Source organism: Muntiacus reevesi, chromosome 12 (assembly GCF_963930625.1).
Source record: "Muntiacus reevesi chromosome 12, mMunRee1.1, whole genome shotgun sequence".
NCBI lineage: Eukaryota > Metazoa > Chordata > Mammalia > Artiodactyla > Cervidae > Muntiacus > Muntiacus reevesi.
The window spans coordinates 53,708,343-53,723,285 of NC_089260.1; the positions used below are offsets into that span (position 1 = coordinate 53,708,343).

A 14,943-nucleotide genomic window follows, 5' to 3' on the forward strand; every position below is an offset into this window, starting at 1 on the left:
GAATTGATAACCCTAAAATCAGATCCAGAGTGTCGGTCATGCCTCCATGTAACTCAGTTTATTACAATCAGAGTGTTCTGTGGGGCCAGTGTTCATGTCATCAAAGTGGGTTGCAGAAAGCTGATGGCTGGAATTAGACCTGTTGGATTCATCATCTTTATCGAGAAGGTGTTTGCTTCCTGGCCATGTTCCCATTTTCAAACACCAAAAAAGAAAAAGAGAAAGAAAGAGCAGGAAAGTTCATGGCTACTGTATTTTTACAGAAATGTTTCATATTTCAGCATTACTTTAGCTATTTTATTATCCTTTTGGAAATGAATGTATCCTAAAAATGATCATATCATCCACTAGGAGTAATAGTTTTATTTTTTATAGAGTAATATTTTATACACTAAACCCATAGACCTAGGGTTTATTTTTCAGTCCAGTTTTCTCCCTTTTTTCCTGTTCACTATATTGTCGAATGAGGTCAAGAGAAAAAAATCATTAATATCTGTCAACTTCCTTTATAACCTTAAGAAAAAAAATCTTTGTATGATATCACACAGACAGATTTTCAATTTCCTTGTGTAATAAACAGCTGCTTTAGGATTTGGGTGTAATTTAAAGGTTTAAAAAAATCACATTGAGATTGATGAATAAATCAGTTGTGAAGACAAAAACATTGATGCCTGTTGAAAAGACCTCTCCAGACAGGCAGGAAATGAAATTAGTTCCCAGTAAAGTGTGGATACAAGGATCACGGTTTGGTATTGCTGCAGGCTTTTTTAGGACTTGATATGGTGGCACAACAAAACTGCTAGGGCTACAGAAATCTAATTAAAGAGCAAATGTCCCTTCTGACATCAAATTAATCTTTATCATGTTTCCTATTTTTATTTCAATCTGGCACCAGAAAATGAAATTTAAAATTCCAGGCATGCTACAAAACAGTTGGTGATTTTTCTCTTGAGCATTAAAATGCAAAATATTCAGTCTTGTTTAATTAGATCATTAAGCAAACATTTTTTCAAAACTTTCTATCATCATTGTTGTTTCATACTTACAACAATAATAAAAATACCGTTATTTCTGGGTTTGACCTCAGCATCTCTTAATACAGTCATCAGAAAAAAGTTTCATTTCCTAAATTGAAAGCAAGTAAAATTATGTTCTTCAGGCTTTGTTTGTCTTTTCCTTGGTCCATGTTTGTTTTAATACTAGTGATCTTAAATTTAGGCATTGAAGTCAGCTAAATTTTAAATCTTTGAGCTTTGTAGATAACACATCATTTTGGTTTTATAAACTGAAGTTACCCATTTAATCTTAAACCGATCACTTAAAAATTAATGTTCTCCTGATACTCTCTTTCCCAGCTTTGAGGGGCCATGTTCATTGGATAGAAAAAAAGCAATGGTCATTTCTGTTCTTTTATTGTGTGGTATTGGATAGAAGCAGGTTGGATTGTTTTTATTTATTTTTTGCTTTCTCATATGTTTCCATACCTTCACCTAACATGAGATATTTTCAACTACTCTAGTTTTCAGACTTATTTACTTTTAAGTTATGTTTTGTTGACTGTGCAAAAATCCAATGTGGAGAACTTTACATTAAAAAGATAGGGAAGCCTTGGTATTTACACAGTTATATTCACCAGGCCTTTCGAAGAGTAGCATCAAATAGTTGGATGTTAAAATTCATTTATTGGAAAACATGATTTATTGAGCCACTACTGTGGGCTTGACCCTGAGAATATCCAGTAAGCAACACACTCTCTGGTCACTGGGCAGCCCTGATGAGGGGGCCGAAATAAAAATCAGCCTGAGGTTCCTCTCCCTGGGGGCCTTTTCCTGCTTGTCTGCCTAGCATTACACAAGACACTTGGGAAAGAGATCCAGAAAACTGCACAGTAAGCCCCATTAAGACATTTCAGGACCAGACGCAAGATGGTCTGGAGAGAGAGTGGACGTCAGCCTGGAAAGGGCTGGAGTACCAAACATCCAGTTATATTCCTCTCGCTTCTCACACACCCCTGCTTTGGAAAATGTTTATGGCTGAAGCTGCAGGTGGTATCTACATAAACAAACTTCCCTCTCACAAACCAGTTGTTGGTTTAGGAAACACTACTCTTTCCAGGCTGTGTGAGGTCAAATAACCAAGCTGACTGAATACTCCACTTTTCAGTGATTTGTTTCCAGTCTTTCAGTGCTCTGTCTTTCATGAGCAGCTTTGTGGGGAGTTTGCCTGGACATTGGCTTGAAGTCTTTATCCCTTGAATGGAAAATAATTTAATACCCTAAAGCCAATATTGAGAATTGAGGACATTTGATAATAGATGTCTTTGAGTCTTTACCCAGGGTACCTGCAAATGAATAAAAGTCTAAGGAAATAGCCTTAGTTCAAAATCAATTCTCTGATCATTCTGCTGAATTTTTTTAAAAAGATAAAATCTCAACAATATTATTCCTTCAAAAGAAGCTCCCTGCAAATAAATGGAAAATGATTTGTTTTTAAATCTCTTGGTTTTTCAGTGGGTAAAAACCATGTATGAAATCTGCTGCAAAAAGAGACAACCATGAGATTAATTAAGTTGCTTTTTTTGGTCATTTCCAGCAAAGCTTGCTTATGCAGCCCTTGAATTCACCAGATAAGCTAAAAATAACTCTTAGCGTATAATGCTTTTTGTTTACCAGATACAGCTATCTACTTCAGAGACTCTGTCCTTGAATTTTTAATAGCTCTGCAAGGATTAAAAGTCAACACTTCACCACACCAGTGTGTTAAAAGAACCTTCCTGAAGTCTGATTATTATTTGCCAGTTAATAGACTTTTCAATTAAAAAATATTTGCTCTGTCTTATACTTTTCCTCCTCTGTGTTTTCCAGTGGCAAATTGTTTTGAATCTCCTTCCCTGTATTAGTCCAACAACTGTTAAAAAGCTTTGGTTGAAATTTTTAGCTGAGAAAGAAGTACAAATAAAAGAAGAAGCAGATGGTCCCTTTGTGATTGAATGAAGGAAAAGGGTTTTGAGAACAATATGTGAATAGGTGTAGTCTAATAAAACACTCAGCCACCTGCTGCCTGAATCCTTCAGAAAAGATTCTGTTGCATATTCTGGGGATTAACTATTAATGTATCCTTAGGTTAGACAGAAAACATAAACTCTGAGGGGTTTAGGGCCTTTTCCCTTTGTTTTGGTTGAGTTGGCTTTTCTAAATTTTACATTGTTTCTCAATTCAATGTATCTGCTCAAGAGTACAAGTCAAGTAACACATGGCTAAAGGAAAGGTGAGAAAGATGGAGTGTGGGCACTTCTCTTCCATCTTTGTTTTAAGTTTTCATGGTTCTTGGGATTAGCTTACCCTTGCAGGGGCACGAGCAAGAAGGCAGTAGTGTTTGCAAACAGTGGCTAAATATTTAGGTGCTTTTCTTCTTAACAAGGCACTTTGATCCTTATTTGTGGACTTGCTTTGCTCCTCAGGGATTTAATCTTCAACCAGACTATCAGGCCATAATCAGTCCTACATCTACAGCTGCACAGGTGGTCACCCAGGCCATGGAGTATGTGCGCTCCGGGTGCAGAAACCCTCCCACCCAGCCGGTGGACTGGAGTAACGACTACTGCAGTAGTGGGTAAGCGGCCGGCCGGCGCCACCTGGTGGCAGACAGCTCTCATAACAGGCATGTCATGGAACGAGCCTGTATTTCTTCCAGCTTTCCAAAAGATAATCTGGAATGGTTCCATTTTCGCAAAACCAGAAATCTTTAAGCGTTCCAAGAGTAAATGCCTTTAAATCCTGTTGGCTTTCACCGTGCACTTTCCCCATGCCCAACCCCACCCCTCAAGCTAGAGCAGACAGACACATCCCCCTTGGTCACCCATAGCACGGCTGTCCTGTTAACACCGGTTGCTTGTCTATTTTCTCTCCACACAGGGGCATGCAGAGGGACAAAGCACTGTACCTTACCTGAAACTCCAGACACCTCTTCTTTCCACTGAGGCATTCAGGGAAGTCTTTTCACCATGGATTGCTTTGTACAGTCAAGGCAGTTCTCCATTTTATTAGAAAAAATACAAGTTGCTAAGCACTTAGGACCATTTGAGCTTGTGGGTCACCCACTCTGGAAGAAATAGTCATGCTTCTTTATCCTTATTATTTTTTTAATCCTTTATGGACATTGTTTTTCTTCTTCCCTGAAGGAACTTTGGACCATTCAGATTTTATGTTGGTTTTTTGCTGTGAAGTGCTGCGCTATAGTAACTGCCTTAGCAACTATAGATGTCTTGGATAAAAGTCCTGGATTTTCCATTGGTTTTCATAATGGGTGTTTATATGAAACTACTAAAGACTTTTTAAATGGCTTGATGTAGCAGTCATAGCAAGTTTGTAAATAGCATCTATGTCACACTCTCCTAGAGTATAAAATGTGAATGTTTTTGTAGCTAAATTGTGATTTGAAACTGGCTCATTCCAGTTTATTGATTTCACAATAGGGGTTAAATTGGCAAACATTCATATTTTTACTTCATTTTTAAAACAACTAATAGTTCTATATTTTCAAAATATTTGAAAAAAACATACTCCCAAATGATTTTAATTTAAAAACAAATTGGCTTTGTCTCATTGATCAGACAAAAAGAAACTAGTGTGAGGGGAAGCGCAAACACCGTTTATTTTGTACTGCAGAAAAATTGCTTTTTTGTATCACTTTTTGTGTAATGGTTAGTTAATGTCATTTAAGCCCTTTTATGTATAAAACTGCCAAATGCTTACCTGGTATTTTATTAGATGCAGAAAGAGATTGAAAACAGCTAAATTATAACCTTTACATAGGGCTCTGTATTATTGTTTCTTCATATGTGTCTGTATTTAATCTTTTTTTATGGAAACTGTTGCGCCTATTTATGAAATAATAAATATAGGTGTTTGTAAGTAAATTTGTTAGTATTTGAAAGAGATTTCTTTGATGTTTTAACTTTTGCTGGCAAAAAAAAAATTCACGCTTGGTGTGAATACTTTATTATTTAGTTTTTACAGTGAATAAAGCCAAACCTACTTTTCATTTAGCAGCAAATTTAAGTAACCAGCCTCTATTTCTATATTTCTTTGGTTGACGCAAATGAAAAACTGTGATATTTAAGAATTTCTTTCTTCATACAATAGAACAGAAGATTGCCCTAAAAGTCACGCAGGCTCCAAGACTGAATAGATGAGCTCCCTACCTGAGAGGAAAAGGTGGCTTCTTGGTTCTCAACTGGTTTTAGTAATTTCTGTAAACTTCCTCCCCCTGCCCCTCCCAAAAAATAATTAAAGTCAAATCAGTAAAATTCCTCAAGCTGCATGCTTTTCACAAAATTCAGAAAACATTTAGGAATTAAACTGGGGACAGGAGGAAAGGGAAAGCACATTGTCCAGAATATCTAAAAATGGAAGGTGAGTAACCAGGCAGGAAAAGGGGACGCATTCCCAGTTTGAAATTTGGGGACGCATTCCCAGTTTGAAATTTGATAGAAACTGAGCATCTTGTTGCCATTTGTGCCTCCACAAGCTCCTCTCTTTCCAGAACTCCTGGGTCTTCCAAGAGAATTCTGAGGGTACTCAGAGGGTACTAGGGATTTGCTAAAGAACCAAAAGCATTGAGAATCTGGCTGAAGGCTGGCATAGCTTTTACATCAGAAAGAGCAAATTACGCCCTTACAGAGTTATATCAAGAAAACCAGTCTGGTTGGAAATCAAGAGAATGGCTGATGTCTTTTTCATGGAGTGTGAAATAAACTTAGCAATTTAACTAAATACAAATATATGCATTATGTAATCCAGTCAGAATTCAAAAGACAAAAGGTATGCTTGCTTTGAAATGATTTTAGGCATTGTACAACCTTGAATCAGTTGAGCATGTAATAACTAATAAATAATGCAGATCCAATGTGATTATTAAAATGACTGTAGCTGAGAGCTCCAATTTTCCTGTCTTGAAACTGTATAAGAACTCATGTGATTAAGTTCACAGTTTATTGTTTGTCTGTTTAGTATTTTAGAAATATACCAGCACTACTAATTACCTAATGTCTTTTATTTATTATATTATGCTAAAGTAACATTCTCATTTGTGTCAAGTCTAAACTGAGAAACTAATTACCGGGATGAGAACAACCAGCTTTGACAGGTGGGTTCTACAGGAAAGTACAATGTTGTTTACAGTTTTTCTAGAGCAGGTGTGCAACCAGGGTAGAAAGAGTGTTGACACTCAACACCAAAAACAGTAAAAAAAAAAAAAAAAAAAAAGATAAAAGAAAATACATCATAAATAAAAATAAAAACTCTTATGATGCATGACTGTATTCTATTTGAATATCCATCAGTCTCTGAAAGACACACCCAGCCAAAGGAGAGATCCCAAAATTCATGGCAGAGGTGATTAGGCCCAGAAGGGATGAACCCCAGCCACAGGTGTTCCTTCATGAAACACTGAGAACACCCTCTGTCAGATGTTGCCTGAGAAACCCTCCACTTTTCAGGAAGCCAGAATCCGGCCTGGGCCCACAGCTCCCAACTTGTAACCATAAGGAACAGTGATGGTGTCCACCGAGTTCTCTGTTACGTAGCTCTCCATAGGATTCCCAGACTTCCAGGAAAGGCATTCTGAGAAACTTGGCGATAGTGCTGAACTTAGAATGTCTTTCCCAACACACCAAAGTCACAGTTACAACTCTTTAGAAAAGAAAAGAGAAAAAAGGTCTGACAGCAGCTAGGAGAAGGTTGAGTTGTCTCTGTAATGTCCACAAGAAAAAATAATCCAAAACCCCAAATGCCATTCCATTGTGAGTGAGCTGACAATGGAAAATCAGTCATATAACAACTTTGAGTTTGTCAAACTAATGAACATGGCTAAAGATGAAAGCTGGTCTCTGGGATCATTTTTACCTTGTTGCCTTGAAGAGAAGGAGTCCTTTGTGATCAAGGCATCAGTGATCCACCAATGGCTGTGACAACAAAGAACCATGTGTCCTGACTCAGATTCATTACTAAGAAATTATTTTTGATTTATGAATTCAAAATTTAAAATAAGCACATCAACAGTCAATTTTTCTTTCCTGTGGAAAGGAACCTTTTGTACAAAGGAACCCTTTGCAAAAGAGTTGCACCACATATTTGAAAGGTAATTAGGCTGAGCCATATGAAATGCCTACATATGACTCTTTTACCTAAAAAATGGCAACTTCATATGGTTCCACCCAATATGGTTGAGAATTAGAGATGATGGGGTTTTAGCTACAATGTCAGTATAATTTCAAATGTAGTTAGAAGTTCTTTACAAAGTCTGAGGTGAAAAGACCCAGAGAAGTAATGTTGTTTGTCTACTAGGTTCCCCACTTCCAGTCAGTCCCAGACAGCTACGTTCAACCAAACAAAGAATATTTCAAATTTCCAGATTCTAGGAAACCACAATAAACATCCTGTTTCTTTGTTATAGTAAAAAAGTTAAGTGGAAATTTGTAATAAATAGACTATCTGCTGGAACATGAAAGTTTTGTTACATATAGGTGTTCTCTTAATGTTCATTTGTTGAAAGGAGATGTGATCTGCATTTTCTTATTCCATTCATAACTCTCATTTTAAGGTAACTACAGAAACAGAGAAATCCACCTGTTTTGCTGATGGCCGAACATTGAAATGATGGCAAGGCAAGGTACATCATAAATTTAACCCTCAGACACTTACTACACTGAGTCACCTAATGTATGAATTCATGTGAGTCACCCAACAGTACAGATCTCTCTGTTTTAAAACAGAGAGGTTTCTTTACCTCCAGAGCAACTTGGAATGTCACTGCATGTAGTGCTGCTAAGTCGCTTCAGTCATGTCCAACTCTCCATGACCCCATGGGCTGTAGCCCACCAGGCTCCTCTGTCCATGGGGCTCCCCAGGCAAGAATACTGGAGTAGGCTGCCACCTCCTTCTCCACATTGCACATAGTAGGTGCACAATAAATGCAATGATAAGTACAAGCACCAGCGGTACATCACGAACTACCCTCAACAGCCATTATATGATTTAAAAGCTCTTTAAATATAGAAGGGCATTAATTATTGCAGACAAGAATTGGGAGGTGAAGAAGAATGGAAATTTTTCATTAATAAACCTAAGGTTACCAAAAGAAAGAATTTCGGAATGAGTTATGCTATAGTCTTTTGGTCTGCATAATCAAACAGGAGTTTCTAGTTACAAAACTACAAGATGGAATATACTCTAGTCACATCGAGAAAATGAGAAGCCAAGGAGAAAAAAAAGGTGTCAGACAAGTAGGAGTGTTGAGAGCAGGAGAGAGATTTCAGGAGCCAAGTTTATAGAATGCTAAATTAAAACACTGATGAACAGGACACTGAATTGTTTTTCTCATTACCGAGTGCAAGTATGACTTGATGAAACCAGTTAAAGACTCCATTTCCTTGGCTCTACTTAAATTACACCAAGGTAAGAAGTGGTCCTTTTTTAACTTTAAAAAAAAATTATTGGCGTATAGTTGATTTTCTGTGCCTTGTTAGTTTCTGCCGTACAGCAAAGTGAATTAGTTATACATATATCCACTGTTTGTGTATTCTTTTCCCATATAGGTCATTACAGAGTGTTGAGAAGAGGTTCCTGTGGTCCACAGTAGGTCCCTATTAGTTATCTGTTTTCTATATAGTGTGTATATATGTCAAACCCAATCTCCCAATTCATCCAACCCCCCACCCCCGCTTTCTCTCCTGGTAACTGTCCTTTTTTTTTTTTCAAAGATGCTCAAAGGAGATTTCCCTAGGTTTATTTAGAACCAGGTCCAAGTATAGGAGAGCCTTCCCTCACACGAGACTATTGCTTGTAGGAAGGGCGTGGGGAGCCGCTCGTTGTCACAGTCCTGAAGGAGGGAGGCAGAGGATGCGGGGAGGGAGGGGTCATTTCTAAGCCAAGATGTATAGGCTCTGCCGCACATGTCTGCAGAGACTTGAGACTCTGTCTTCTCTTTTCTTATGCAGCCAACATCTTGTCCTTTGTATCCAGAACAAGATTACCTTGTAGGAGGTAGGAAGTGAAGGCGAATTCTTGTCCTGGGACCTGGAGACCACTGAGGACAGTGACCTGTTACATGTCAGCACTGGTCGGAACTGTGCCTTGTTAGCTGCAGACACCAGCACGCCTCCTCCAGTGTCATCATCGCTCATTGTATTAACAGCTTGCTAGCAAAGACATTTGAAAGTGAAATTTCATTCACGCTGACATGAGGCCAGAGAGAAAAAAAAAAAATAGTAACTGGAAATGAAATGGAATGACTTATAATTCTATGTACAGAAAGAAAAAATCACTCCCAAACAGAGACTAAAAACCAAACTACAGTATTTTAAGGCTGCAGTGTCCCTGCTTGACAATTGTGTGTTTACAATAAGCCTAAACATAATTGCTCTGATGGGCTGTCAGGGAAAAGATTAATTTGGCAAAGATTAGTATTGACTTGCTGTTTATTAAGCCTTTTAAACAGCTGTATCTGGCAGCATTCCTGTAAGTGCCTGTCATATCTGAAAATCAGCCTCACACCCTGGTGCTCGCCAGCTGTTACTGAACAATCTTCTACCACTTTCAATGTCTTTCTCCAGGCCAAAAAAGCAAGAGCAAACTATTGCCAAATGAGCCTTTTTCTCCTCCTGTCACTTTTTTTTAAAGGTGGGGGTAGGGAGCTTCTGAGCACTGAAATGTCAGCTCGTGGCCGATGGCTGGGCTGATAAGCGCTGCCGGAAGCCGGTAGGTGGTTTGGGTGCTGGGTGAATACGCTCCCCACACAAGAGTGCCGGCGCTGTTAGTCACCTCACACAGACACAAAACCACAGCGTGCAACTGTTGGAAGGCTAAAGGTTTTCAAGACAGTTAGAAATCGGCGATCAAAGGCTTAGCACCACCAGATTTCCAAAATAATGTTTGGTCTCCTCAGACTGGCCCATACGCCTTATTAGCCGTAAGGCTGGGGAGAGACCCCACAGTGGGACGCTGAGGAAAAGCTCACCGCTGGCCAGCCACCTGCACCCTGTGAACTGGGGCTCCCCCCTGGAACTCTGAAAGGGGTCGAAGCCGCTCAGTAGGATACAAAATGCTCCTCGAATCTTGATTCAGTGGAAACCTGTAGGATAAGGCAGACAGGGATGTTTTGAAGTCTGTAAGAGAAAGGGCAGATTGAGATTTGTACTGGAACAAGACCCAGTAGTTTCAAATCCAAGTACAGTCATAACGGCAATGGAAAGAATAACATTCCAATGCAGTTAGACATCAGGCTATAAAGGGCCCAGTGTTATGGTGAGAGTCACATTCGTCTTTCCAATATGACTGCTTTTACGAAGATTAATCCCAACCTTTTCCAGTTGCAACAGGCAGAGCAGATGCAAGAGGACAATGTCATCTCTTAACCCTTCCTCTGCTGGCACTTTGTATTACACTGTGTGTGTGTCGGGGGGTGGGCAGGGAGGAATTGGCCTAGGAGCTAAGCTTTCAGGATGAGCATTTAAAGCAGGTGTTTGTCAACATTTAAGCTCCAAGTAACTCTCTTTGGAAGTCTCTATTATTGATGCAGTCTAATGCCTGACGTTTGAATTACAATCAAATCCAGTCAAACTCCCAGGCATAGACAAACACATGCTACTGGTCAGCTCCAAGATGGTGCCATTCCTCCATGGCCATCCACGAACCCTGCCCCTAACCCATGCACCTTGATGGTGGGTGAAATACTAGCCCTCTCTCACGTAGAGGAATGGGGGGACTCACTGTTGAGAACAGGAGGCAGTTGTGTGTTTCATGATCCCATGGGACCCACCAGGCCAGCTCAGCACTCAGGGTGTTCGTTCCCGGGGGTACTGATGCCCAGGCAACGGTCAGAGGGAAATCTGACAGCAGAGCTCACCTAAAACTTAATCTATGGCCATAATCACCAAATGTTCTAAGTCCTAAAATAGCCCTAGACTTAGGCGTTCTGTGGCCATTTTCTAGCATAAGAGCTGCTGCTGTAGGGACTGCCCACCCAGAAATGAGGCCACGCACTGACCTGTGTCGAAATGCAATCACTCTGCCTGGTCCGATGTTTCCTTAGCCTCACCTGGAAAGGGTGGTGCCATCGCTGGAGTTAAAGCACCCCTTGTTATTGTTGTCATTTAGTCACTTAGTCATCTCTGACTCTTTGCGACCGTATAGACTGTAGCCCTTCAGGCTCCTCTGTCTGTGGGATTCTCCAGGTAAGAATACTGGAGTGGGTTGCCATTTCCTTCTTCAGGGGGTGAATCGAACCCATGTCTGTGTCTCCTACATTGCAGGTGGCTTCTTTATCACTGAGTCACCAGGGAAGCTCAAAGCACCCTGCTGCAGATCAAATGAAGCTCAGAGACTACAGCATCAACCTTTTAGTTCAAAAAAAGTAATATCATTTCTAATAGAATCCAAGAGAATCCAGGGTGAGGGCAGGGGCAACAGGTCACTTAAAGCATGTTTTGCAGGAGAACATTTGGCAAACTTTCCTTCATAGTTTCATAGGTTTCGCCCTCTCCCATCATATGAGTAAACGGTATGGAAGGTGAGGAATAAACTAACTCAAAGATTAAAACTGATGAAGCCAACAGCAAGATGAGGGCCCAGTGCCTTGTCAAGGATTCTGCTGTGGTTGCACAGGAACGAAGGAGAACGACAAAGGAGAGAACACCGTCAACCCCAAGGTGCTCAGTCCATGGATAAAGGCATTCCAGAAACTCAGCATTATTGGTGTGATACTCAAACATACACACATTGTACCTTATGAAAGCTGCTTGCACCGACAGTCATGGACTTACCTTTGACCTAGTTTTATCCAGTTTCCAAAGTCTGAGGAGACCCCCTAGAATCCATCTCCATAAATTGTAACCAGTTCCATGGAGTATTCTGCATTTTGTTTTGTTTGTTTTCTTATCAAGGTAGACCCACCGAAACCTAAATCTGGTCCTGGCAAGATCTTCATACAAGAAGGAAGGAAGAACGGTCTATCTAAATGAAACTGCAGTTTCCGGGTAGTATTACAAAATACACTTATCTACAAAGCCATTCTCGCTGTCGAGTTGGGTCATTTTTAACACCTGGTTTCAAGATGTGGTTTCAGCAGACCAACACAGCAGAAGTGTTAGATGGGGTTTCTCTCTCCCTCTCCCTCTGTCTCTCCTCTCTTTCTCTCATTCTCTCTCTCTATTCTTCCTTTTCTTACAGGGCAAAGATTCTGCTACTGTTTAACCTGCAGTTTCTTGAATGGTGTCTGGTCTTGCATTTTCAGAACCTTCGTGCTCTTCACGTGGACCAGCGGGGAGCCAGGTCGCCAGCCACCAGCACGGGTTGGCCTCCACCATCACTTCGCTTCTTAACTTTCTGAAGTCTCAGATGAAGACAAGCTCCATGTGCTCTCTCCCCTCTTCTTACTGAACTAAAGCAAACAGAAGTCTCTCAGGACCTTTCTATACAACTTTCCATTCCACGGTGCAGATGGTTTCGATAAAAACGATTAGTTTCATTTATTCAAACAGCTTCATTTCACCAAAAGGAGTCTAAAGCATTTTGCCTAAAGCATTGTGTTTTCCAATTTTTGTTGCTGTAAAGGAGTTTACTGGTGTTTCAGCCTTTAATCATCATCATTCCTGCCACCTAACAAGACTTCAGTACTAGAATGAAGTTGATGAGTGCTCTATGAGGGAATTTGTGTGTGTGTGCTCAATTGCTCAGTAGTGTCTGATTTTTTGCAACCCCATGGACTGTAGCCCACCAGACTTCTCTGTCAATGGGATTCTCCAGGCAAGAAAACTGGAGTGGGTTGCTGTGCCCTCCTTCAAGGGATCTTCCTGACGCAGGGAATGAACGTGCATCTCTTATGTCTCCTGCATTGCCAGGAGGATTCTTTACCACTAGTACCACCTGGGAAGCCCATGAGGGAATTTACGTTTTCACAAAGTGGCCTTAGAATCACTACAAGTTAAACTCACATATCTTTGCTGACAACCTTTGAGTATTTGTCATTTTCTGTGAGGTTAGTGTGATCATTTCTATTTCACTGTAAGTACTGCGGATGCTGCCAAACATAATAATGCCAGTGCTTTATCTTGGTCTTATCTTGGTGTTATTACTTTGGATGATATTTCCATTTGGACAACACACATACTTAAAAAAAGAATTCTTCAGAATGCATATTCAAAGAGAGAAACTACAAATAAACAATCACAAAACTTTACCCAATTTTGGTTGTTGTGCAGAGTCAACATAAACTACTTGCTAGATGTTACCTTATGTTCCTGGGTTAAAAGAAGAATTTTTTAAAATTATCTCCTGTTATTTAAGGATTAAAATGGTGAGTAGAAATATATAATAATCTTCTCTAGTGACTCAAAACAAGAACTATATAGTGTTGTAAAGACTTGACTCATTTCTCAAAACATACCTGGTGTAACTAACCAACTGGCTGGCTTCCAACTCCAGCTTCTGTCCCCCCATTTCTCTTTCGTCTATGGGGTTTGTTCTGACTGTCTTCCCAGAAGTATCTTGGTGCCTGTAGGCTCGATGGCCAGGAAGATGAGAAGATTCAGTCCTTTGCTTATTCCCCCTTGATTATTCAGTAGCCTCACATTCTCCCATTCCTTCAGAGTTTTTAAAGTCACCAAGGACTGATGCTTTATAGGATGAAGTTAGAGCATGACAGCATCCAAATCTGACTTTCTTGACCGCTAGACTTTTAATTGGCCCTTTAATTATTTTTAGCCCATCCAAATATAGGTGTAAATCTCATCCCAGTGTAATAGTCACAAAGTCACTTTCACTGACTGCCCATAGTTGTGGGCATACATGACTACATGTATGACTCTGAAAGTAGTACAGAGGTATCATAAAACTGTATTTCTCAACCTTAGTGTACAGTCTGTATAGTCAAAGCTGTGGCTTTTCCGGTAGTCATGTATGGATGTGAGAGTTGGACCATAAAAAAAGTTGAGCACTGAAGAACTGATACTTTCAAACTGTGATGCTGGAGAAGACTCTTGAGAGTCCCTTGGACAGCAAGGAGATCAAACCAGTCAATCCTAAAGGAAATAATCCTGAATATTCAATAGGACTGATGCTGAAGCTGACTCCCCAATACTTTGGCCACCTGACGAGAAGTGCTGACTCATTGGAAAAGATCCTGATGCTGGGAAAGATTGAAGGCAGGAGGAGAAGGGGTGTGACAGAGGATGAGAAGGTTGAATGGCATCACTGACTCAATGGACTTGAGTTTGAGCAAACTCTGGGAGATGGTGAAGGACAGGAAAGTCTGGCATGCTGCAGTTCATAAGGCCACAAAGAATCAGACATGACTTAGTGACTGAACAACAACAAAGTATATTAAAAGAAGATTTCCAGGCTCTGTTCCCAGATAAGCTGATGTAGTTAGCCTAGAGTGATGCCCCTCAGTTCAGTTCCATTCAGTTGCTCAGTCGTGTCCTCATTTCAGCTTCAGCATCAGTCCTTCCAATAAATATTCAGGACTGATTTCCTTTAGGATGGACTGGTTGGATCTCCTTGCAGTCCAAGGGACTCTCAAGAATCTTCCCCAACACCACAGTTCAAAAGAATCAAATTTTTGATCTTAGTTTTCTGAATGTTGAGCTTTAAGCCAACTTTTTCACTCTCCTCTTTCACTGTCAAGAGGCTCTTTAATTCTTCACTCTCTGCCATCAGGGTGGTGTCATTGATATTTCTCCCAGCAATCTTGATTCCAGCTTGTGCTTCTTCCAGCCCAGCGTTTCTCATGATGTACTCTGCATAGAAGTTAAATAAGCAGGGTGACAATATACTCCTTTCCTGATTTGGAACCAGTCTATTGTTTCATGTTCAATTCTAACTGTTGCTTCTTGACCTGCATACGGATTTCTCAGGAAGCAGGTCATGTGTCTGCATTTTTACAGCT

At 40.1% G+C, this 14,943-nt stretch overlaps 1 protein-coding gene across 2 annotated transcripts in view; it reads left to right on the top strand.

The window, feature by feature from the left end:
- Nucleotides 1–6,104, top strand: part of TOX (thymocyte selection associated high mobility group box) — a 301,092-nt gene extending 294,988 nt beyond the window's left edge. For both annotated transcript variants that reach the window (XM_065902916.1, XM_065902917.1), the window contains 2 exons: nt 3,461–3,612; nt 3,915–6,104. In XM_065902916.1, the coding sequence (XP_065758988.1) occupies nt 3,461–3,612; nt 3,915–3,951 (189 nt within the window). In that variant the 3' untranslated portion in view covers nt 3,952–6,104. The remainder of the gene's footprint in view (nt 1–3,460; nt 3,613–3,914) is intronic.
- The last annotated feature ends 8,839 nt before the right edge of the window (nt 6,105–14,943 follow it).